Raw genomic sequence first — 26,034 nt, forward strand, 5'->3', positions numbered from 1 at the left:
TTTTAAAAAAGAAAGAATACGTGTTAGAAAAAATACATATGAGAAAATTTAAAAAGGCATGATATCCAGAAGCTAAACATCCAGCTTCAGGCATTGGGAACAGAACAGCAAAACAAGCCCATGAAAATATAAAAGAGAGGAAGATAATAAAGCAAAGAGCAAAGGTAATGAAATAGGAAACTGACAACAAGGAGGCCAACAAAGTAAAAAACCACTTATATGACAAGACTAACAAAATTTATAAACTTCTGGTGAAATTAATCAAGTTAAAAAATAACGGTAAATAATATTAATAATGAAAGGGGAGCTATAACATCATATGGGCAGAAGTTTAAAAGATATTAGGAGAGCCACTACACATACCACAATGACTGAAATAAAAATGAATGCAAAATTCCTTATTTCCCAAGAATGGAGAGCCACTGGAACTCTCTTACTTTACTAGTGGCAGTATAATTTTGTACAAGTGCTTTAAAAATACTGCTGGGCAGTATATACTAAAGTTGAATACTAGCCGACTCTGTGACCCACAAATTCTACTCCGAGGTCTGTATCTAAGAGGTATGAGTGCAAATGTTTACCACAGGTTATGAACGGGAATATTTATAGTGGATTTTACATATATGCTTCAAGCTAGAGTCAATCAAAATGTTTGTCAAAATAAAATGAATAAATACATTCATATAATGGTATGAACTCATTCTGTTCCCACAGTGGAATACTACATAGCAATAAAGGGGAATGAACTACTGTTATATAACAATCTCAGCAACTCATATACACAATGTTGAATAAAAGGAACTAGGCACCTACTACTACATGACTCCATTCATATAAAGTGTAAGCCTAGGCAAAACTAATCAGTGGTAATCAAAGTCAGAATAGTTACCTATGGGATGGCATGAAGTAGGAAGGGGCAAAAGGGTTTCTTTTGGGTGCTAGAAATGTTCCATATCTTGATATCTATGTGGTGATTACAACTGTCATATACATATGTAAAATTTCATCAAGCAATACCCTTAAATTTCAGTTTAGTGTGTGTGTGTGTGTGTGTGTGTGTGTGTGTGCTATTTCTCAATTTTAAATTTTATTTTAAAAAGTCCAAAATGCACAGGATAAAAAAATAAGAGAATATTCTGAATAATTTTGTCTTAATAGCCAGATAAATGTGATTATATGGAAATGGTCTTAGAATTGTATGTTACCAAAGCTGGCTCAAGATAAAAAAGAAAGAAGTAAAGTGATTCCATAAACATTAAAGAGTTTAATAAATTGTTGAAAACCTTCCCATAAAGGAAATATCAGAACATACACATAATTCCAAAGCGGTGCCAGAAAATACAAAAAGAAGGGACACTCCATTTAATAAGTCCGGTATAATCTCAGTATTAAAATCAGACAAAGATAGTAAAAGAAAAATTTAGGCAATGTTACAATAAAAAATTTTAAAGAACATATTAACAAACTAAATCCACTATGTTAAGAGATTTTATACTGTATTAAAATGGTTTTATCACAAGAATGCAAGGTGGGCTCAATCTCAATAAATTAATTGATTGAATTTACCACATCAGCAGTTTAAAGGAAACAAATTATATGTTTATCTCAAGAGTTGCAGAAAAATCTAAATTCAACATACTTTCATGATTAAAAAAGAACACTTGGAACAGACAGGGATTTTCTTACCCTAATAAAGAGTATTTGAAATATTATTTTTGGCAAGCATAATAATTAGTGGAGAAGTTTCAATGCAATTATTAGTTTAAAATAATCATGTATAACTGGCTCATGGACAAGAAGACTCAATACTGTAAAGTTATCAAATATCCTTAATTTGATCTGTAAATTATAGCTACTCCAATGGAAACTTCAACAGGTTTTAAAATGTATTTTTTTTTATGTTCTTACTTTTTGGAACTGGACAAGCAGATTCAAAAATGTATATGAAAGAATGAAAGGTAAAGAATAGTAAAGATTGTCTTGAAGGAAAAGAACAAGCAGGGGAGGATTTGTCTTACTATGTAGGCGATTTATAATAAACCTGTAGCAATTTGGATGATGTGGGATTAGTCCACAGAACAAAATAAAGGTTCTCCAAGAGATATTAGATACATAAAAACTCAATATAGATTATAGCCATTTTTGCACATAAGTGAGGGAATGGATGGAGTATTCAATTCATTATCCATATGGAAAAAATAAAATAGAATACTCACATGTGTAAAAATGTATGAAAGACAAAACTGTAAATCTTTTAGAAAAAAATATAAAGAATATTTTTATGACCTTGGGTTGGGAATTATATCTCAAGTAATGCCCAGACAGTATAAAATCACAAATAAAATATCACAAATGATATGCTCATCTACCTTAAAAATAATAAATTGCTTACTAAAAGTTACTATAGAGTGAGCAAAACTGAAAGCTATGAAATGATAAAACATTTATAACACACATAGCTGGGAAAACTATTAGTTTCCTAAATATGTCGAAAACAGCCACAAATCAATAAGAAAACACAAACCAACAAATTGATATGGGAAATTAACATGAAATGGCATTTCACAAATAGGAAACCTGAAGGCTCAGTATTTATCCTTACTAATAATATGGGAAATGCAAATTCAGACAGACAATAATGGGTTGTCTGTAAAGAACACAGGAAGCTAAGTTGGGCACACAGGTGTTTGTTTAATCATTACTCTTTATGTATTATTTACGGTATAAATTCTCTTTGTAAGCATTTAATATTTAACATAAAAATCAAAACTAATCAGAACCATAAGTATACAAACATATCGCCTTAAATAAAAGATAATATCAAACTTATACGATTAATACCAAATAATGTTTTAAAAATTCTAGCTACAGACTTGTACCTATAAAAAGCTGAGAGCCTGAAACCTGTCCTTTTGTTGTTACCAGAAGATTTATTAAGCGTTGTGGAGGTATTAAAGACATATTAGCATCTCAGTGAGACTTTTTTCCTTTGTGTAATCAGAAAGAAGAGTATCAGTACATTCCTGTTAAGGTGGTACATATCTCACACTTTGGGGAACATTAGCCTATGGCATTAACTTTTTATTCCTCATTTGGGACTTCAACGTAAGATAACAGATTTATTAATTTCCTGCTATGTACAAGACGTTAGGCTATCAGGTTTGTAAAGAGGATGAGCATTATATGAGTATGGGCTCTTGAATACACATCTTTCTCCCCAGTATGGCCCCCTGAAGGTGTATAGTTTACCAGGGAGGATTATTATATAACAATAAATATATTTGGGATATGTGCCATAATAGAAATAGTAGCGAACTGCTAAAGTAGTTCGAAGAGGTAGCAAATAATGAGGCAGGAGTTAGCTTTGCAGACGTCTATGTGAAGAGCAAACAGATGGGAAGAAGTTCCAAAGCGAAAGTCCTGAGGCAGCAGTGTGCCTGGCTGGCTTAAGGAACAGCAAGGGGCCAGCAAGGCAGGACCACAGAGAACTGGAGAGGACGGAGGCAGGGCTTGGCTTGGTATCCTCCATATTTCTCCCGAGAGTTCCTTACACAGGACAGGTTCCTAGTAAAACCCTTGTAAATAATTGAAACCTAGTGATTAAAACGAACGGAAAAAAGAAACAAAGAAGGAAACATTTCTCTGAGAACTAAATGGTGATACAGTTTCTTCCAACCACACATAAATAGAACATAAGACTTCTCATGAGTGTGTAACCTTCTATGCAATTCATATCGGACAGAGATTGAATGGCAGGTGAAATCCTGTAAGGAATCCCCATATCAAGGCAAATGATTTATTTTATTGAATTAAACATTGTACGACACAAACCATTCTTCAACTGAGTCTGAAAATTTTTTGTTATTCAGAGCCTGCCACTCTAGGTATAGGGAGTTTAAACTTAAGCCACATAACATAGTAGAAGAAAATATTGTGCTTAGAAAAAAAAAAAAAAGGAGTACAAATAACAGTTGATAGAACCAATTGTGTCATCTAACTAGTCCTTCCTAAGCTTCAGTTCCTTCACTGTTAGCATGGGCATATTCCATACTTTGCCTACTTTATAGGGTTATTATGAAGAGGAAATAGTATATGTATATATGAAAGTCCTTAGCAAACATGATGCACCCAGCAAATGTTGCATATGGTACATCACTTCTATAATATCTGGGCATAAGTCTACACCTATCCCTATATGTATGCACATGTTTTCAATTAACTTGTAATCTAGAATCATTTCATCTAATGCTAATCTATGGATTATTCAGTCAAAATGCATCAGAATAAGTCATCATGCTTCCACAAAGTTGGGGAAATAGAAAAGCATAATAAAATATTAAAACAAACCTAGAAGCAATGAAAACCAAAGAATAAACAGAGCGTAACAAACACAAAGATAAAAATATCACTTTATTTGCTTGAGGTCAGAGATCATGTCACGCGACAGTAAATTCAAAAGGTAGAAAAAACATGTAAATAGATGAATTTATAGGTAGAAAAAGCAATTAGATAAGAAATGGAAAATTTTCAATAGTATTGTTGGGTTGAAACATCATGGAGAACAAGGGAACAAAAAAAGTATTGGGGAAATAATATATAAGAAAACTAAGAATTATAAATGAAAGGCATACTAAGTGAATCCCAAAATGAGACATATTCCCACTATGCTCAAGAAGCAAGTGAATAGTTTGAAAAGCAGTTAATTTTAAAAAGCTATGATTTGTTTGCCTGAAACTCACTGACAGTGTTCTCTAGGGATCAAATATATTTACATTCCACAGAAAGGAAAATGGTGAAAATTTTGTGGGGTGGTTTTTGTTTTGTTTTGTTTTGTTTTGTTTTTGGACAGGACTTATAATTTAGATGCATAACCTCTTATTTTTAGAAGAGAATGCTATATTTAAAAATCGCTAATAAGTAAGTGATTGAGAGAGGTTTCAAAGCACAGATGCACTATGATTTAGAAATCAAAGTGGTACTGATAAACCTAACTTGACAGAGTCTGATGTTATTATTTTCATTTTAAGATACGTCTAAGGATCATCTCGGGTATTTTATAAGTTAGGCTAGCAGTAAGGAAGCAAAATGAGCTGTAATAAAATTTCTTGATAAATACATGTCCAGAAATACAGAATTTAATTATGAACAGGGACCACATATTTAACAAAGATCATTCCTTAAAAAAAAAAGTAAGGGTTGGAACAGAAAGCAAGGAGGCAGGGTAGATGGGAGGCAGGACTAAATGAGTAAATGAGGTAGCTGGCAGGAAGCCCTCTAAGCTTAATGTCTAGACCCACTAGGATTGGAAAATCGACATCGTTTTGGTGGAAGACAGATCCTTTCAGCGCCATAAAGGGGTCAGGATTGATATCATTTTGTTAGACCAAATTTAAATAATTTGAAAACAGACCTTCCATAACAGGCATGCTATACTATTTGGATCAATTTGTGTCTAGTGCATTCATTCATTCTACAGTTACTGAGTTTCAAGCCTGTGACAGGCATTGTGCATAGGCACTGGGCTCACAATGACGAACAGATAAGTATTATTTCATGTTTCTCTTGGCAAAGAATTAAACCTCCAAAAAGCAAATACACCCTCAGATAGTGAATCGTGTATGTATTAAGATGGTGAGGAGTTGGCAGGATTAGAAATAGGAATATTCTCAAAGGTCTAGTAAGGATATTCAACAATAAAATTCTAAAATGTCTTTTAAAATAATGACTGATTTATCACCTGGACTGTTGAGGACCATCTAAAAAAATTACGGTGCTTGCCTTGTACAGATTCTATAAAAAATGTCGGATTTGATAGTATAATCCTTTTCCTAGCACTTTTCGCCTCATACTCTTTACTGTGGGGCAGTGTTCTCATGGAGCAGAAGTCCTGTTGAGGAAGGGCCCCATATTTTCTCAGGTTATATTCTTGGGCATTTTTTATATGGGAAGTCTGTAGCTTTGTAAAATATATTATCAATAAGGATTATGCAGAGCTTTTTAAAGTCTATGGTTTAATCTTTCTGGGATAATCTGAAGGGGGACTGGAAGGTCTTATGTGGTTGTGTGATGCAGAATGTAGGTATGTTTGGTGGCAACAATCTGGTGCCCTCCAATAAATTTCTCTGAAAACACTTACTCTTGGGTGTACTTATAAAAAGCCCAAATCAATTCACTTCTGTATAGTTCATGCACTCCTTCACAAATAACCCTTGTCAGGCAGTGCACTGAGTACTGGAGCTAAAGGAGAAATAAGACGTTGTTCCTTAAATGACAGGAAGCCTTGGAATGTAATGCGAATAGATGTTTTGAATATAACACAGTAAATTCCATGCTGAAAGAATGCACTGGAAAGTGAGCACCCACAAAGAAGGCAAGAACTAGCAGTGGAGAGGTGGCTCTATAAGGGAGAACCTGTGGTCCAGTGCTAAGAGGAGCCACAAGTTTGAAGCACAATGGAGAGCCACCTGGGCAAGAATTGGCGATTCCTTGTGGTAATGTGCTACCCCACTGTATAGGGGTGGCTGTGTTTATGGCAGTTTGGAGTTTGAGGCTTGCTATGTTGGTCATTTTCTGTGCATTCCAGGCAAGGATACTTCATCTCTCCGGACCTCACTCTCATTGTCTATGACGAAGAAATTGAGATAGATGACCTCACTCGTCCCTTTCGGTTCTAGAACTGCAACTCTGTCTAAGCTTGTACTAGCACCTTTGAAAATATAAAGAATATGGGGACATTTCATTCTTTTATTTTAAAAGATGCTTTTTGGAATGATGCACGAGGAAGAGTTTTATATATCCTAATAAATTCAATTAAAACAAGGGGTTAAAAGAACCCAGCCACTTTTTACGTTTATATACATTGTAGCTGCACAGCAGGATTTAGAATAGGTAAAGTCAAGGAAACACACCTTCATCCTAAAAAACTTAGTGCCAAAGAGTACGAACAACAAAACACCCACAGTGTTGCGTGGGTGTAATTGCCAACAAGCTTTATGGAGAAGTGGGGTTTCAGAAGCAATTTGAAGGAGAAGAGAAAGGTGGTGTGACATGCCTCAGTAGGAAAGCTGTTCAAGTGGAAGGGATGGACGAGAGAAGGCAGAATGCAAAATGAAAACAGGGTGAAAGGGAGAACCAAAAAAAAGAAGAAGATGAAGAAGATGAAGAGCCGAGAGGAGGACAGGAGGTAAGATGCCTCAATGGAAGTAAGAGTAATAAAGGACCAGGTAATTTGGGCACATACAGGGTAACCGAAATAACCCAAACAAGACAGAGACATTCTGTAGATAAGGGAGACACAAACCTGCCAGAACATGAGGTAAGCCTTTGAGAGAAGAATAGCTAGAAGGATAGATGAGGGAAATCTAAACAAAGGAGAATAACCAAGACTCCACAGGAGCCTTCATCTGAAGGAAAGTGGGAAGAAGCAAAGATTTTTATTGTACAAGGAACCAGTATGACTCATTCACACATTAATTTATTGTGTGGAAAGAGTGATGTTATAAATTGCGGTGAACACAAGATGGATAAGACAGAACCCTCCACCTTCCCTTAAAGAGTTTACAGTCCTTGAGGAGAAAAATCAGTTTTCTTGAAATAATTCTGATACAACATGTAATGAATCTAAGAAGAATCAAAAAGAAACTTTTATGATTTAATATTAGCTAACAACTCCTCTCTATGTTATCCCTTTGATATTTATGGAGAGTCTTTACTAAATGGTACTAGTACTCATTAATACTCAAGTATTAACAAACCTGTGTACGTTCTCAACTTGCCTTTAGGGCAGAAGTTATATACTTAAGAAAATGTTTCTTAATGGATTCCAAAATATTTTTTCTCCCTCACAAAACTTTCTCCAGGTTTATGGTAGGATTGTAAATCATATTACTAACCTCCAGCATTGGATCGCTGTGGACATATGATGCAGTTTGATGGTGTTGCAACATACTACTTAATGTTCCTATTTCTTCATCTCTCTGACTGGGTGTCCCTGATATCCACCAGCCACAGCTCCTCATTCTGACAATAGTGAGACAGAAGGGAGTTTTTAAGACTTTTAAGATGAAAACAATCAGTACATTGTTGGAATAATAGGAACAATAGACCATAATTTGGTGTAAGGCAAGAATTTCGACTCCTTCCTTTCCTCCTCTCATTTATGTTTATAAAAATTGAATATTTAAACTCTAATTCCCCCACTCCCAATTTCTTAGCTTTCTGGATGATATGAATGTATACAAACCGTCAATATAGGAAGTTAACCCAAATCTATTATGAATCATAAATCCCTCCAAACTAGGAACTAACAATATATTATAACCAGTGGTAACTAGAAGCAAATTCCTGTCCTAACTCAAAAAGAATCAACACATGCTTCCAGTGATTTTTTTTTTTTTTTAACATTTACTACAGCATCAATTTAGTCTGTGTTATTCAGCCTCTTCTAATTCACTGATTTCTGGTACGGCGTAGGGTGGTAGAGAAGTTTTCAGGCAGAAATAGTCAAGTCGTAGGTAGCAGCTTAGGAATGAAGGTGCTGGATGTGGGATACCTCACTAGTCCATTGAACAGTCAATAAATGAAATGTATTGACTGCCCATTTTATGGAAAACACTATAGGAGATTGATTCAGGTACATTTGCTATGGCATAGAATAAACAGCAACGGAACACATCCTATTAAATGAGATCGTCTAGATGAAGATCTCTTACCTGGAGGGTCTCAGTGACCTGTGTAGTGGAGGAAATAAGCTAGGTCTCTTGGAAGAGCCTCCAAATTCTGAATCAGGACAAATCAGAGTGGAGACGAATAAGCCTAAGAAAGCCTCTCTCTCCATGAGAAAAACTTAGGCCCAAATTCGTGGTAATTACTCCATTTTGACACTGGGTTTTGTTTCTTAGTGAGTACTAGCCAGAATTTTGTGGTTGTTTGTTTGTTTTTTTAAATCTCAATTATTTTCTAGTTTTTGACTATTGATGATACTGTTGAAAATAAGATATTGTAAATGACAAAGATATTTTATCTAATATTCAAAAAGAACCCAAGAAAAGCAGGAAGAAAACTGGCTGGGCTTTTTTACCCCCTGATTTCAAAGCTAATGGTAGCTTAAGTGTATATCTTTATGGAGTTTTGGATTTATTTGTAAAAACTAAGTATGTTAAAATAAATATTGTTTTCTTTTCAGATTCCAAGGGGCCTGTGCAGAGTTTGTCTAAAGTTAAAAGAAAAAATGGCAACTTAATCATTTAAAAAAAAAATCTTCTTCTTACTAGATTTTTGTCTGTCTCCTCTTTTTTTCCTGCTCAGTCAGTTGGCCAGAGCAATCCTACTTAGCTGTGCTTCTGTTCCGAATTGCCTTCCTCATTCCACCAAATACCCCACAGAGTGTGAACACTTGCCTGGCACATAGCAGGCACTTTGTAACTCAGTTTTGACTTCAGGGAAGATGTTTCCATTTTTAGACCTCAGATAAAGTCTTTCCTCTCCCCGGGAGCTTTTCCTGACTCTGGTAGACCCTGTTAATTGGTCCCCATCTGATGTGTCTTAGGAGTCTTCTCTTTGCCATACATTGATGGGCACTTGGTCTTGAACTGCTTTTCCATGCAATTTGGCAGAATACTTATATGACAGTTTAATATTTGTGTGTGTTCTTTCCCCATTTATAATTGTAACTCCTTGAATTTTGGAATCATGTTTAGTATCTCTTGGTTCCTGAGCTCTTAGCACAAAGGGCTAGGTGGTCTTTAATCTCGGGACATTAACCACATCTGTAAGACAATAGTGTCCTTCTTTTAACTACCAGGAGAGCACACAACAGATAAGCCATGCTGGTGTTTTTCAATGAATTACGTGGACAAACTTCTCCTCATTAGGAGCTTCCATTATATTTCACCTATTTTCCCCCCTCTCTGTTCTGACTTATTTTCATACAAATTCAGAATTACTTGGAAGATATCCAAACTAAATTAGTAAAATGTCTGAACTACTGAGTATTTGTAGAAAGCTGTAGGTTTATTATTTTCACTCACACATAATATTCATTTGCTTGCCAACAAAATACTGCCAAGTAAGGTGCTACTGATCTTAAATATAAGTCTCACTTGTAATTAATATATTCATTCTCGGAATGGTATTTGCTATAGTCCTTGAAAACAGCTTTTTTTTTTTCCTAGCTAGGTTGTACCTTATTACATGCTCTATCTTCTTCTTCTTTCCCACCCCCCAACCCTGTCACCAATTTCTGATATTCTTTATGCTATTAATTTTTAAACCTTTATTTAATAAACATTTGTTTAACCCTCGTTAATTGTCATAAAATTTAAATTAGTGGATTCTAGTTTGAAGAAATTTTAATATGGTTTCAAAGTCCACATAAAAGAGTGAGAATTAATCTTTGACAAGCAACTTTGTTGTGTCAGACAGTTTATATAGTATTCCATTCTGTCTCCATAATAACCTGTCAAGTAAAGAGTAATAAAGGTAGTTACTGTTTAATGCAGGCATGCTACATGGTAGGCATGGTCCTAAGCACTTTTATATAGTTCTCACTTGCTTCTCACATCAACTCTTAACACGTAAGTTTTATTAGTTTTAATTTACAGGGAAGGTACTAAGACTCAGGGTCATTAAATGATATGTCACACAGCTAAATGACGAAGCCACGAAATAGCAACTAATTGCAAAAAGAAGATTCTAAAGTTGCTTCCCTACTGAGACTCCTGGATATGTTTGGAGTGGATATTGATATATCATCATATATGATGCTATAGCATCATTGATGCTGTAAACAACATCCTGATCTCAGAGGGTCCTGACTGAGTCTGGGACTGGTTCTTCCTTGATGGCCAGTGCCTAAGTTTGGGACTGGTGACATGGAGGGGGCTGAGGGCTGTGGGACATCCTTGAGAAATGATTCTGTAATATCATGCTTTGCTGCTCCAAACATATAATGACGATAGATAAAATCTAGATAACCAAATGGACATAGTCACGTTCAAAACAATTCTCCATCTTTGAGATCCAGAAACCACATTTCAAAAGTGGTTAGTTAGGACTGAAGCCAGGATTCTGCTGGATTCTACTCCAGAAGTGGTAATTAGATTTAATCTCTGTGGGACAAAACTAAACCTGCTACTTAAAGCAGGGCAGGGGAGAAACTTCATTGTTTACAATAGGAGACTGGAAAAAAAATTCTGTTGTTGATCCATACCTGGTATTAGGACTTTTCAGCTGGAGAGTTAAAGGGATAGGAAGAAAGATATAGTTTTATGACTTAAAACTGAATTAGCCATATGCTGGCTCTGTGATTCAACTAGCAACGTCCTCTATATCCCTGTAGCACATCAGAGGTACAGGAAATGCCTCATGAGACCTCGCCTGGTCTAGGAGTCTGAGATAGGCTGGTAGAAACAATGGCAAAACTATTAGCAAGGGAAGAATGAACACATAGAAAAAGAAAACCTTTCACTACAAAGGGCTTCAAACCAAGATTCCAAAATATGTGAATGAATCTAATGCTAGTAAAAGCAGCAAAACAAAACAAAAAACTAAAAAACAAAAGCCACAAACAAACAAAAATGCCAGTGGTTATGATACCAAGATTCTACTCCTGAGGAAATTAATTAAATTGACCAGTCTGACAAAGGCTTTGAAGTATGTTTAGAAGCTCAGAAAGATAAATGAAGGTATGATTTCTACTAAAAGGAGTGACAAATTATGAAGTAAATCCAAGCATAAACAAAGCAAGAGCACACGTGTTTAAAATTAGAAATGAAAAATAGTCATTGAAATAAAAGTTTCGGTAGACAGGGTAAACTCTGGAGACCAGTGAAGAGAGAACTCGTGGTTTGTAAGAGTACAAAGAATCACCTGGATCAAAGCAGAGGGACAAACTGACTTCTAAAATATGCATGAAATATGGTTAAGATACATGGGGGCAAAATCCAGATGCTCCAATCTTGCCTAATTGGAGTTCCAGTAGAAATGAATGGAGGGTGTGTGAGAAACACATGGAAACTGAAGAAAATTGAAGCAAATAATAGCTGAAAATTTTCAGGATTAGAGACATACGTAAGCTCTCAGATTGAAATTGTTCTTTCAGTATTGAGCAGGACGAATAAACAAAAATATATGGTTAAGGATATGGCAATAAGATCTCAGGACACTGAGAAAAAAGAGAAAATCTTGAAGTCCAGTAGGGGATTTTGGAAACCAGTTCCACCCTCTGCAATATGACCAAGGGCCTGGTACTGGAAGCTTATGTTGAAGGTGGCTAGGGATAGTTTTCTTACTCTGATACCATCCCTGGCATTGTCAAAGACCAAAGTACTACACAATTGTAAGGAAAACCTTCTTTCAAAATGTACCTAAATTGTCACTGTAAATTTACCTGCAAATGATCACAGTATAAACGGTGTTAAAACCCAGTAGGTGGGAGGTAGGGGGAATACTGGACTTAGTGACGGTATTCACAACCCGAATGAATCAGTACATGTCACTTCATCTGTAAGTGAGGATAATAATCCCTCCTTTATCAGCTCTCACAGTTTTGTTGCAAGTGAATTTTATGCATGTGAGCTCTTTATAGACTTTACAAATTGTAGCAAACTTATTTCTTCATGATAGACATGAATGTAAGCTATGGTTTTTTTAACCTCTTAGAGTTTATACATTAGATTTACAAAAAGCAAGTTAACAAGAAAAACCCTCAGAAAAAATACCAAAAAAAATTTGCAGAGCTGTTTGTAACAACTCATCACAAATCATTTTGGGTGTACATCAAGTGTGGGGGTTTAAAGTGAACCAATGGGATGGGTTTAATCAGGTTATGTTTAGTGTTTTTAAAAAATGACATATTATGAATTATTCTATCGATTTATTCCCACTTTTTATTATGAAAATATTTAAACGTGTACCTAGGCTTAATAATTGTTAACATTTAACCACATTTACTTTATCTGTATATGATTATATTTTTTCCTGAATATTTGGAGGTAAATGCCATTTCACCCCTAAATATCCAGTATGCATCTCCTAACAAAAAGGATGTTTATCCACATAACCATAATATCATTGTCACATCTAAGAAAGTTAACAGTAGTAATTACCCAATATTATTTTATAACCAGCTAAAATTCAGATTTCCTCAGTTTCCTCAAAAACCTTTTTTTGCTGTTTTCTCCCCAAATCAGAATCCACACATTACCTTTACACACACACTACATTTATTAGTTGCCCTTTTAGTCTTTTTCACCTGAGAACAATCTCTCCACCTTTTTTTCCCCCCTCTGTGACATTGGCTCTTTGAAGATAACAGGCCAAGAATAGTTTTGATTGGTGTTGAAGAATATTTTGGATTTGTGTACTTCCCCCCCCGCCCCCGCCTTCAGGGGACTGCTTGTTCCTCTGTCCCTGCAATTCCTGAAAACTGGACTGTTTGTCTAAAAGCTTGATTAAGGGGCGCCTGGGTGGCTTAGTTGGTTGGGCAGCTGCCTTTGGCTCGGGTCATGATCCCGGGGTCCTGGGATCAAGCCCTGCTTGGTGGGAAGCCTGCTTCTCCCTCTCCCTCTAACGCTTCCCCTGCTTGTGCTCTCTCACTCTCTCTGTCAAATAAATAGATGAAGTCTTTTAAAAAAATAAATAAAAATAAAAGCTTGATTCGATTCGATACATTTTAGATGAGAGTACTTTATTATGATGTATTATACTCCATATTGCATCACACTGAGAGACACATAATGTCAGGCTATTTTATTAGTAGTAATATTAAACTAAGTAGTCTGGTTGCAGTGATTACCACCAGATAAATCCACTGCAAAGGTACATCTTTCTCTTTGTAGTTATTAAAGGATAAAAATTGAGTATCTCCAGAATAACCTTTCTCTTAAGAGTTTTTAGCATCCATTAATGAGTATCCTGGGCTCCTTTATTTAGCATTGCAAAATGGTGGGTTTCTAATTCTGTCATCCCTTCTACTGTGAGTCTCTCATGAAGAACTTTTCCTCATCAAATAGGCATGAACTATATTTCCTCCTAAAAAAGCTTAGTGCTTCTGTGCCTTTAATTACTAATTTTCAGAATAAGAGATTTATGTAATAGTTACTTCCAGTGGTGGCAACTAAGATTTTTTTCCTTTTTTGGTTTTGAGGGTTACTTATGAACTCAATGATTTTTTTTATAGTTAGATTTTTTTGTTTAAAAAAATCAAAGCAATTTATAACTGCAAAGTGTATATTATTTTTTGCTTGGTGAAGCTCAATGTGAAGCCTAAGTCCTAATGGAATGTAGTTTGGGGGGGGAGGGGATAATCAGAAAAATGTTTTCTTAAGTATACATTATTAAAGATCCTAATCATTTTTTTTTTAATTTATGAGATGCTCTTTTCTGAAAGTCTCTCAGTACCTTAACCAGAGTATAACTGAAAACAAGAATGTCAAAAAGGCACATTTAAATTGTTCTCAAAATCAATCAAAAATAATGAGGTGCTGGGAAAAAGTTGTATCCTTGATAATTACATCTATCAGTATCAGAAAACAAAAGAGAACAATCAGGAAATGACAACCCCACTCCCAAGTAGCACATTAAAAAAGGCTAATGAAAAAAAGTCTCTTTTAAAAATTGTACTAAATTAGCATTTCAAGTAAATTGACAACTTAAGCGTTGATAAAGGCCAATCTGGGGCCCAAACAATGGAAGTTCTGTTTCTACTGTTATATGCTTTTAGAAGAAATGATCTCACTTGACTTTTTTGTTGTTGTTGTCTTCTATATAAATGGAAGTAATTGTCCTAAGGGAGGTGACTGTCCTCCTGTACTCCTTAAGGGTCAGGACAACCCTGGAGTATTGTGCTTAATTTGGGGTTCTATTTCTTAAAAAAGGTTGACCTGGAAGAGAGTAACCAGGATGGTGAAAATTGTTCAAAGTGTTTCTTATAGCATCCCTCTAGTGTCAGTCTGAAAAAGGGTTAATGTAATTGTCATATTAGACAAGGGATCCAACCTGTTCTTTATTGCTCTAGAGCCTAGAGTTAGGACCAATGACTGAAAGTAGCAGAAAAGCAGATTTGGGTCTAGAATTAGGAAGAAGTCCTTTACAAACTCAGCTGTATAGAGCTGGAGTGGATTTACCTCCAAGGGGATGAGCTCCCCAAGGCCGACCAGCACCGTTCAGAGGTTATAATCCCTTTACTTAAAGTTGGTGTATGGGTGGGCAGGGGTGTCTCACATATTTTTAATATTTCTATAATTATAATAAGGATGCTTTAAAGGTCATTTAAAACTACTTTGTAAAAAAAGAAATAGAAGGTAAAAATGAATTTTATATCATGGCTTTAAAAAAGAACACCTTAACACATCCCAATTTACATGTTATTGCTTTGTATTTGGGAAATGTGGGCTGTGTGCGGAGGCAAAGTTCAAACTACGGCATTTTAAGATCATCGTACATTGTTTTTGATGACATGAAATTCTTATTTCATTCAGCCCCCAATTTGGGAGCTTATAAATAAGTATATGACTTTGTTAGTAAGAATAGAACATAACGTTTTAGACACTGTCTTAAGAGTAGAATTAGTATTTGAATTATCAGCAATGACAAAAGCATTTTCTTTCAATGATAAAAGAAAACTTATGTTCGTAGATCTTCAAATATGTCAGTTCATTTTGAAGGTAGTAGTAAGTGCTGGTATTTTATTATTTTGGCTTGTCAAGTGATTTTATTCTTTATTATTAGACCAAGAGAAAAAAAGTCCTAGTATATTCCATCAACATATTCATCAGTCATCATTTTTGGAGACAGTTTTCGACATATTGTATGTTTTACTGTGCTAACAAGAGAAAAGACTAGCCATTAAGTTTATGTTTCTTTGTTTTTCAGCAAGGTCACATATCAGGAATAATGCTAGAAGTATGCTAATAAACAATATATAATGTAGGTCATCTGGGAGTAAGAAATATTTTCTAACTAGTTCTAAAGGGAAATATTGTTAAAAAAGGGATAGATGTTATTTACGCAACACATGTTGCTCTATATGTCACCATCAAAAGCATCTTGTAAACCCCTCAGCGCAGTAAATCTTCCTTGGTGATCGTCAGGGTTTTCAACTCGGTGTTAGATTTAGATTCAGCACACTCAATTCACAATATGCCTAACGTACAAAGCCTGCTAGATTATTTAGAAAGCTTCCGTTGGAAATAGGCCTTCTCTTCTGTGTTTTACGAGGAATAAATAGTATCCTGTGTTGCAGAAGCTAATATTACGTTAAGTGATGATAATTAAGAAAATTTTACATTAACAGCATTTATAATTTTAATGGCTTATGAAATGATGCTAAATTTTTGTGCTTGACTTTGATTTTGTTGAGTTCTTTAATTAATTAATTGCAATTTACAGACTATTTTTTATTGCTTCCGTTAGTGAAACAATTTTATATGACTGTGGATGAAATGATAATTCTCTAAGAATGCCTTAACAAAGTGTCATTGATGTGATTTTATAAATGTCATTTTCTCACATTTGGGAGATTTCAAAATGGTTTATTTTGTTTTCCAAGATGGTTTTTAATTGTAAATATCAGGTTTCATCATAAAGGAATTTATGTAGCTGTGTTCTGGAAAACATAAGCAATACTTTATTTATTGAGTTCATCTAATATGCATTGAGCCATATGGGAGACACAGTGATAAAGATGTGAAGTCATAAAGGCTGCTTTTATCAGATAGTCTAGCCTTTAGAATCAAGAGAACTTATTTCTCTTCTCAGCTCTAGGGCCCTCTGACATCAGGCAAAACTTTCTACTTCCCTGGGCCTTAGTTTCTTTATTTATGATACAAGAATTAATAAATCCTGCTTTCTCCACTTGCCAGGACTGTTATGTAAATGATAAAATGATGTTAGAATGTTCAGTATGGTATGCTGTCTTTATGGGAGAAAATATGTATTTAAAGGCTCATATTTAGCAACTTCTGAAACATCTAAATTTTAGACTTCAGCTAAAAATTATAATCACTGAATCTCTTAGCTAGATTCCATGAATCTTGCTGGCCATTTTACTAAGGGATATCTAGAGGCGACATCACAGACATTTTTAGGCTGGATCTATGAAGACATCAGTTTCTGAAAGTCAGCCATGTGTTACAGAATTTTTTTTAATACTAACTTCTGTTTTTGAGTTTAGGAATCTTTAAAAATATATTATGCTATAATTATGTGCCTCTATTTCTTCCAACTGTTTGTAACTAAAGTATAGTGTTGGGATCAAACCACAAAGTCTCAGTAAGACCCTCATGGAACTTTGCCCAGCAGACCCACAGTAGCTTTAGTAAACAGCACACGTTAAGACCAGCATCTCAAAAAAACGTCATGAGTAGGGTTGGGTTTTTTTTTGAAAGAAAACAATAAAAAGTGCATGCGTCTAAGTAATTCTATTTATACTTGTTTTCTCAGAAGAAGACCTATCAGTGCATCAAGTGTCAGATGGTTTTCTACAATGAATGGGATATTCAGGTTCATGTTGCAAATCACATGATTGGTGAGTGACACTCTAAACCTTATTACAGATAGCTTTTTCTCCTACTTGTGTATATCAATGCCTATATAATTAAACAGAGTTAAAGATGAATTAATTGTTCAGCCATCAATGTTTTACCTAGGCATGATTGATTTTTATTACTATTATTAGGCCTGATAAGACATTAGCACATTTTATTTTCTGCAAGGGCTAGTTTAGACTTCTGCAGAGGATCATATATCTACTGCCAGTCAAAACACAGGTGATTAACAAATTAAACTTCTAATCATTTTTGCATTATTGAAAACTAACAGGAATGGTTAATGAACTGGATGTTAGCTTTCCATAGAGTTTCAGACAGGTTTTAATTTCAGAAGTTATTATGGTAATGGCACTGCTGTGTGTTGCTTAAGCATCTTTGTATCAAAATCTAAAGTGGTGAGTTTTTGTGATAGGGAAATATAAATAATTTAAATTGCCATAAGATTGTTTTATATGTATGGTTTCAACAGCCTGGAAATAATCATGATCATAAAAATCATGTAAAGAATTCAGTAATCATTTTTTATTTCCCTGCCAAATTTTACACAGATCTTTATAAAAGCTGTTTGGGTGAAGATTTCTGAAGTCACTCTTGGCCAGTGTTTTCAGGGATTTTGCATTTATCATATGGGCTAGAGCTAAAAGGATAATTTTTTCAGTTATTCATATTGTCCCATTATCCCCTAATTCCTCTGGGGTTAACTCCTATGTTTTTTAATTTGATAAGCACTTAGTAATAACACTAAGAGTTTTACCAGCCAATTAAACTTTATCAAGCAGATCTTTTTCTACTAGTAAAGTGACAATTACTTTATGCTATTTTTGTTACTCATTTGTGTTTTTATACTATGAGAGTTTTTTTTATTTCATCCTCATTGGATGGTATTTTATAATACCATAAATAATTGTGATATAATACTAAAAAGTCCAATTAACCTTATGCTCTCCTATTATCAAACTCTAAGACCGGAAAGAAAATTCAGCATTTTAGACTCTGAACTTCTTTTCAGGGGTAAACAAGTTTTATTATACACTAATCAGAAGCATTCTAAGAATGCTCAGTGGAAGGGTTGCTCCAACTCTCATTACTGATCATTAAAAGCAACCATAACAGAACTCCTAATGCTGTTATAGAAATTAATAAAGATAAATTCAAAAGCGTGTTAGAAAATTGATTAATAGCTTTTCAATAGGATTTGCTTTGTAGTTTTCAAATGATGGGTCTTTAGGAGGGTTATTGCTTATAAAAGACTAAGTACATAATTGTGCAAAGTGGAACTTACAACAGCTAAGATATTGATCACTTTATCTCTATATTTTCCAGATTTAAGTACTAATATTATTAGTGATTTTCTTATACATTCAATATCCTATTCTCCAGTGTGGTAGAATAACAGTGACAGCTTTACTGAGTGTCTAGCAGGTAATGACAACATGTAAGAGAGATTTAAATAATGTGTTTCCTTGCAATTTTCTTCTATTTTGGATTCCAAACAGATATTCTTTATAAACTTTCAAAACTGCTTTTTTGGGGGGGGGTTGGGGTGGCATGGGTTAGAAAGAATGAATTCTTCTGCCATGATAAATGCTAATATTTTCCATCTCTTTATTTCTTGAGTAGGGTTTATTGGTGGCAGTCATTCATGATTCTGTTTCATGATACAGTTTTATGTGGGCTTTGGCAAAAATGTTTCTCGGAATTTGCACCTTATAGAAGATTTAGCAAAATGTTGTAGGCCCTGCTTCTGTATGGTTTTATTCTACATAAACTTATTTTGGGTTCTGGATTTTATTATATATCCCAGGAACCAGATGAACAGATTTACTATATTTTTCACCATGATATTCATGTTCTTTTGCCTATGTCAAATCGGAATTGAATATTGAGCAATGAGGGGACTTTTTTGACTTTCCAATTTTAGTATCGTTTGGCTGTAACATTTGTTAGTTTGTCCTGGTCCTTCTTTTGAAATTGCTTTATACCTTTCCTTTTGTAGTTCTCTTACACTCCTTGCAACATTAGTGCATTCCCAGGGCTTTCTCCCTCTACCTTACAGTGGATTAATATGACACTCAGTTCCTCTTGGGATCTGAGCATTTAACAATTCACCTTCCATCAGAGAAGCAAATTCTATTCCTTTCCACAGAGGGCCTAGTTATTTAATATTCATGCTATTTTTAATAATAAAATATGTAATTCTCTTGCACTTGAGGCCTAAACAAATGAATAGCATCCATTTAACTGTTTTATCTGTTGACCACGCATCCAAGTCCTTAAACTCCAGTCATGTTGTTAATATCTACAGAAAGAGAATGCATAATGGCAGGATGTCACAAAGGCTAAGGTATCCTTTTTTAAAATCCCAGTGTGATACTTAGTCTTTCAAATGAGGCAGGCAGCATTATTTTGTTGACTAAATACCTCCATTGAGGGTAGGTATTTTTAGGTTGTGTGTCTGTGTATGTTTTTTATCTAATCAAAAAATAATCTCAACGAGACATTTACCAGGGAAGAAGGATTAGAGGCTATCTGAAAAGCCTCTTACTCTTTTTGTTAAGAGGGTATATAGTGTGTTTGCAGATTTTGTTCTACATTTCAATCAGTCTTGAGGAAGGATTATGTCACCTGATGGAGAACGAGGTCTGCAGATGACCCAATGAAGTGTAACTTTAAATTCCTTCTTTAACCAAGTCATTTGCATTTGCTACTCTGTAGCACACATGTTCAGTGCAATCACCATGCCAGACAACCTCCATGCTTCTTTCTGGAAGTGCTGGTCTCAGGCTATTGGCTAGGGACATTTGTGAAAGGAAAACCATCAATGTTTCTACCAGGTACAGACCTGGAGACGCTCTGCTCAAGGGCCGTTTTGTAGCTAGGTGTGGACACATGGTCTGAGTTGCAGGAATAATTACTCAATAAAAATGCATCAGGGATTTGACTTATATCTATTAAGGAAAGAAAGAAAACCTCACTCTCCACCACATTTTGACACAGTTTCAGTAAGAAATCAGACCAGTGACTATTTAGGGGTTTCTTTTCTTTACACACACACACACACACACACACAAAGAGCTACAAAACATTTTAACAGCTTTCCTGGGGAAAAGATTTCCCTTTTTTTCAAGTCTGCACAGATGAGAGATTTTTTCTTCTCTTCCTTTGTTCCTTTCACATAGTTTACGTTGGCTTTTGACCTGAGAATACAGAAAGAAGCCATTGTGGATTATGTCTTTTAATTCATTTTTCCCCATTCTTTATCAGCATAGTAAATATTTATTGTTATTTTCCTCTTTGAGGTTTCTGTTATTATTATTATTTAGTATGGATTAGCCCAGATAGAGATGAAACCAGGGAATTTAAATGTGTTTAACCCAGCAAAGGAATTGCCTCATATAAAATTATGAGGCTCAACAGCAGTAGAGTAAATTTGTAAGTGCTCTGAATAAAGGGCTGTTAGGCATGTGATAATATAAAGAGATGACATTGCCAAGAACTATTTATGAGAAGCTTAATTTTTTCACTCTGATAATTCTTGACCAATAATTACCAGCCTCTAATTATCTATTTTAGTTAGAAAGAAATTTCGATCACTACGGAGGTTGGCATTGCAACTAGCGTCTAACTCCCCGAAGAGACAAATGTGTTCCAAACAGCCCCAAACAACTGTCTCATGAAACATAGTGAGCAAATTGCAAGCGGCTGGTGGTAGACAACCAGCAGTACACTCACCATCGAAGGCCAGTCCGCTTGACAAAGAAATGATCAAAGGGGAGAAATACCATTATCCTTGGAATTGATTGCTACACGCATGGACTTTGGAGGACGAAGGGCCAGGATATGGCAATGGCCATTTCCAGGCCTCCCTTTCAAAGTTCTCAGATGGAGAATACGAAGGGAATGGGTCTAAACCATGTACCTAAGAATTATTTTTAAAAAATCGACTTAGAAATGATTACTTTATAAGCTTTGGGTTTTTGTATTTTTCTTCTGATCCGAAAGATCAGGGTTACAATGGCAAATTTGTATCTAAGGTGGCAGAACACACTGTTTTGTGAAAAAAATGGGAAATCCACAAATAGTCACTAATAGACATGTCCCAGCAGGATCAAGGGTGATGCTTAAGAGCGTTTGGAGGAAGCAAATGTATTTATCTCTTAGAAAAGCAAAGCTCGAATTTGGAACTATAAATGACAACTAATAGGAAAACACTGATGGAAAGATACTGACTATTTTTGTTCAAATATGGAATACTCAGTGTTTCAGAGTTATAATTTTTAAAAGACCACGAAAAGATTCAAGTCTTCTGCATGCACATGGGATGATATATACCCCGTGTGTTACGTTACATGTGATATACATCACTGATGTCAAAACAAAAAAGAATGCATAAATCAGTTTTGTACACTGTGGTGAATTTTTAGTCTGTTCTTGTGGCAAGTGACATTCATGTGTTCTGCAATTTGTTTGATGCCCAAGGTCACAAATGGCATTCTTTTCCTTCCATTTCTTTAGTGGATGGTGTGCTATGTGACTAATCTTCATTATAGTTTTGTGACATTCAGTATCACTTCTGAAACATTTCAGCTTGAGTGCTCTTGCTTTACAATAGACTAAGACCAATATTTTGAGGTCTATAGTGGTTTTGGATTTTATATGTCTTAAGGGGAAATATCCAAAGATAGGGATCTCTGCATAGGAAGATAAAGGGCCGTGTTGCTCTTTTAACTCTCAGCTTTTATTGGCTGTTTTTTTTTTTAAAGGAATAGAAATGAATCTACAATAATGCATCTATGTGTGGGTATATATGTGTATGTGTGTGTGTGTGTGTGTGTGTGTCTGTGTGTATCTGCACTCTCCTAAGAAACTCAAAGTCATTAGATTCTTTGGAGTTTGCCTTAATTCTAAATGAGAAGACTGTTGAATTCTAAGTCATCATTTGTGATGGCTTACAAAACTCAGGGAATTAAGAAACAAGCATTTGGTGTTAAATATGATGAAATACTGGCTTATTTCATCAAGAGCTGGATTAAAAAAGATGAAATCTGGGCAGTTTAATGGTAACAGAAAGCTACCCTCATGTGGGCAATGCTGGCTTATTTGAAAAGCCCATAAAGGGTTTCTACATGGACCATACAAAAGGGATACTTTCTCTTTAATAGCCATCTGTACAGGAGAGATGAGAAGTGGGCCAGGTCATCTCTCCTCAGCTGTCATGATATTAACGTAGGTAATGGAGCAAGCTCGGCATTCTGCTGGGTGTTGTTTTTCATAGATGTTCATCGATTTACACAGATAATTCTATTTATTTCTTAGAGTTGGTCCAAGTGAACCAGGCAGAATAACAAACATCAAAGCATTTCCAATGACTTTATCTTTGTTTGTAACGTAACTTTTGTCTAAAAAATGGTGTCACACCTACTGTGCAGATGGCTGCATGATTTGTAAACCAGCCAAAACATTTAAACAAATGTGTGATCTGGGGATAGATTAAATAAAGGATAAAATGGAGTGTGGGCCACAAATTCTAATAATCAGATGATTTTAAGTTGTGTGCCGTGTGGAGTGATGGTCGTAGTGATAGCAGAGAAAGCTTGCCAATGACAGCAAGGTGCCTTATAGATCTCAGAATGGAGCCCGTGGCCTGGTAGGCCTCAGTTTGAGAACCACACATTTTCTGTACAGCTGGTAGCTCTGTATGGGGACATCAGATAAAACTTATGTAAAATGAAGTGTTATTGCTTAGTATGAAATTGTTCAGAGAGGGAATTTGCAGACAGTAACTGAAAACAGAATTCATGGTACCAATGAAGCAGACTGTAAATATGAAGAGGGTTTAATTATCTGCGCAATTTAACAAAAATTCAAGATGTATTCAGAAAGGACATACACAGGCATAAATCGAACACAGCTACACTGTTTTACTGAGTGCAACGTGGGGCTGCAGGAACGTGGCAAGCCTCTTCTCTGAGTAGGCTTCCTAAAAACAAAGACGTTTTCAAATAAAAGAAGCAGGGGGGAGACTTTAAAAAGAAAAAAAAAGTCTTTCCTGAGTAAGATCGTTTTCAAGGCTCCTCTTAATGATTCGGATTCTTATTTCTGAAGCAAATTTGAAAGAAAATCTCTGAGCCTATTTCTTAATTTTGGTGTTAAGCTATTAAAAGAAAATCAGGGGTGTTTATCCTGGTTGTGTGTTTTAGCCTGTGCCCAGCAGCTTGGATTTACAAGAGTGAAAAATACCGTCAGTGAGTGGAGTTTCTAATTTCCTGGCCCCTCAGAAAGCCCCTTGGCCATTTCTTGTGATGTTAATTTTCCCTGAGATGGAGGGTTCGGATCCGGTCCGGTCCGCAGATTGAAGATTGAGTCTTTTGTGACTTTTGAGAACGTACTGCCCTTTAAAGAGGCCTCCGAAGAATGTTGCTCTGGAGCCGAATTCCTGGATGCCAGCCTTCCTTCCTAGGCTCCGTACAGAGAGGCTGGGAAAAGAGACTGTGCCAGATGGATCGTTCCATGTGACTGCCTCACGTTGAATCACGTTGGCGGGGCTCCTGGCTCTGGGTTTGTCCTCACCTTTGACTTGCTGGAGAATAGGCCTCAAGTGTATCCGTGTTTTGCTCCCCGCTCGATATGCTTATTCTGCAACGCGGGTATCCGCTTCTGAATGAAGTCTGCAAGAACATTTCCTGAATGGAGGGCACCAAAAGTCACGGGCAGTAGACACAGAAAGTTAGACCCCTGCCCACACACGCACGCCTGTCTACACAGACACACCCGGGCCTGTTTCCACGGGCTTCTTCGGACGCACAAAAGGAAAAGGTCTCAGCTGACCCGTTTCCATAGGTTATTTTTGCTCGTTTCGGGGCCGTTAATAGCAGTAAACAAAAGAAAGGGAGCCAATATGGAGAGTGGGTGTCGAACTTGAGCTGCTCATATTGTTGCATTTGGTGAGCTGATGGGGTTTCGTAGGTCACCTTTAGAATTATGCCTCTGACAGCAGCAGCTACCTGCCAAGATTGCAAGGTAGCTCACAGCTCTCGGGACGGCGCCCGTGGTCCGGTAGGCCTCAGTTGGAGGGGCACACATTTGCTGTACAGCTGGTAGCTCTGTATGGGGCAGCCGTGTGGGCTGCTAGGGAGCTGGAAAGGAGACAAGCATGAAATTTCTTCTAAACCCAACTCTGTTTTTCTGTACTGTTGGCTGCTTCTCAGTTCCTTGACAAAAAAACCAATCAGGCACCCTTTAATCCGCCTGTGATTACCACTGGTATAAAAAGAGAAGCATAATGAGGAAAAATGCCTCGTTTTGTTGCCTTCAAAAGCCAACAAATTGGAGTTAACTTGACAGGAAGTGGCTTAATAATTAGATTATTTATTTATTCCTGACACATATCCCCCTGTTACTGGTCTCAGGAGACCCTGTAGATGGTACGATTTTCAAGCTGCCATTACTTCGCTGTCTTCTGTGAACAAAGAAGCTACTGTCTATCAGTCAATTAAATGCACTCTTTAAGCAGAGGCTTCGAAGACCTCAATGGGGAGAGCCCTGGGACACTGTGGCTGATGATTCCTTTCTCTGTACTGTACATCACACTCTCAACTGCAGTCCCCACAGAGATGGAATAAAGTCATGCATTAAAATATCACTTGTTGATTTGTTTGCTAATGAAGAGCCATTGAAATGTTTGTGTATTTCTATGGCAAAATTGTTGATAAAAGGGCCTACTTGCCTGCATATCTGAGTTCATCTGCTGTGAGTGCTTATTTAGGAATTATTAAAATTAAAGTCAGTAAACAACAGAGTAAAAAAAAAAACCCTGAGAGAACAGGAGTTTTCTTGCCGTCTTCATCAAAATGAAGTGAATAAAGTCAGGAAAAAAAAGAAAACAGAGGAATTGATGTCATTTCGATCTCTTGCTTACATTGCATTAATCCAAACATGGTTTTCTCTTGACATAAAAATGTAAGTCGTTTTCAGAGTATCTGGGAGCTACATCTTTTAAGTGTAAAAAGATACTAGAATCCTTTTGTGAGAGTCATGTACCTGGATATTTTATTTATTTTTTCTTTAAGATGAATGGCATTTTTGTGGCCATTTCTCTAACCCAGTGAGTATGCGCAGAGGCTTTTCCAGGGAGTGTAGTGGGGGTTTTTATAACCAGACTAATAGAACATCTGTGGCAGGTCAGACTCAACCTCACAGCCACGTAGATTGTACAGAAATACAGCTTTCCTTCTCTCTCCGTTCCTCTTCCTGTTTTCTTTTTCTTTCTTTTTTTTTTCCTTTTTCTTTCCTTAACATTATTTTATTTCCATCTATGCGGTGATGACTTTCCCACCACCAAGTAGTTAAGGTTTTTATCCCCTAATATATTCGTCAACTTCTCACTACTTACTGTTTACTGTGTACAAAGCGTGCCTTGGCTGGACTTCTCTGGCTCCCATTAATTGGTTTTATATTTTAAGAGTACATCTGTTGTTAGGTTGGA

General features: G+C 35.9%; 1 protein-coding gene across 4 annotated transcripts in view; it reads left to right on the forward strand.

The window, feature by feature from the left end:
• The window catches only part of ZNF521 (zinc finger protein 521), a 272,409-nt gene that overhangs the window by 126,919 nt on the left and 119,456 nt on the right, over window positions 1-26,034 (forward strand). For 3 of the 4 annotated variants that reach the window (XM_025886837.2, XM_073898390.1, XM_073898391.1), the window contains one exon: window positions 17,443-17,527. In XM_025886837.2, coding sequence (XP_025742622.1) covers window positions 17,443-17,527 — 85 coding nt within the window. The remainder of the gene's footprint in view (window positions 1-17,442; window positions 17,528-26,034) is intronic. The other variant, XM_073898389.1, reaches the window with a different exon arrangement.

The sequence above is a fragment of the Callorhinus ursinus genome, unplaced genomic scaffold (genome assembly GCF_003265705.2).
Source record: "Callorhinus ursinus isolate GAN/ISIS: 27379988/994484 unplaced genomic scaffold, GSC_fseal_2.0 scaffold11, whole genome shotgun sequence".
NCBI classification, from domain to species: domain Eukaryota; kingdom Metazoa; phylum Chordata; class Mammalia; order Carnivora; family Otariidae; genus Callorhinus; species Callorhinus ursinus.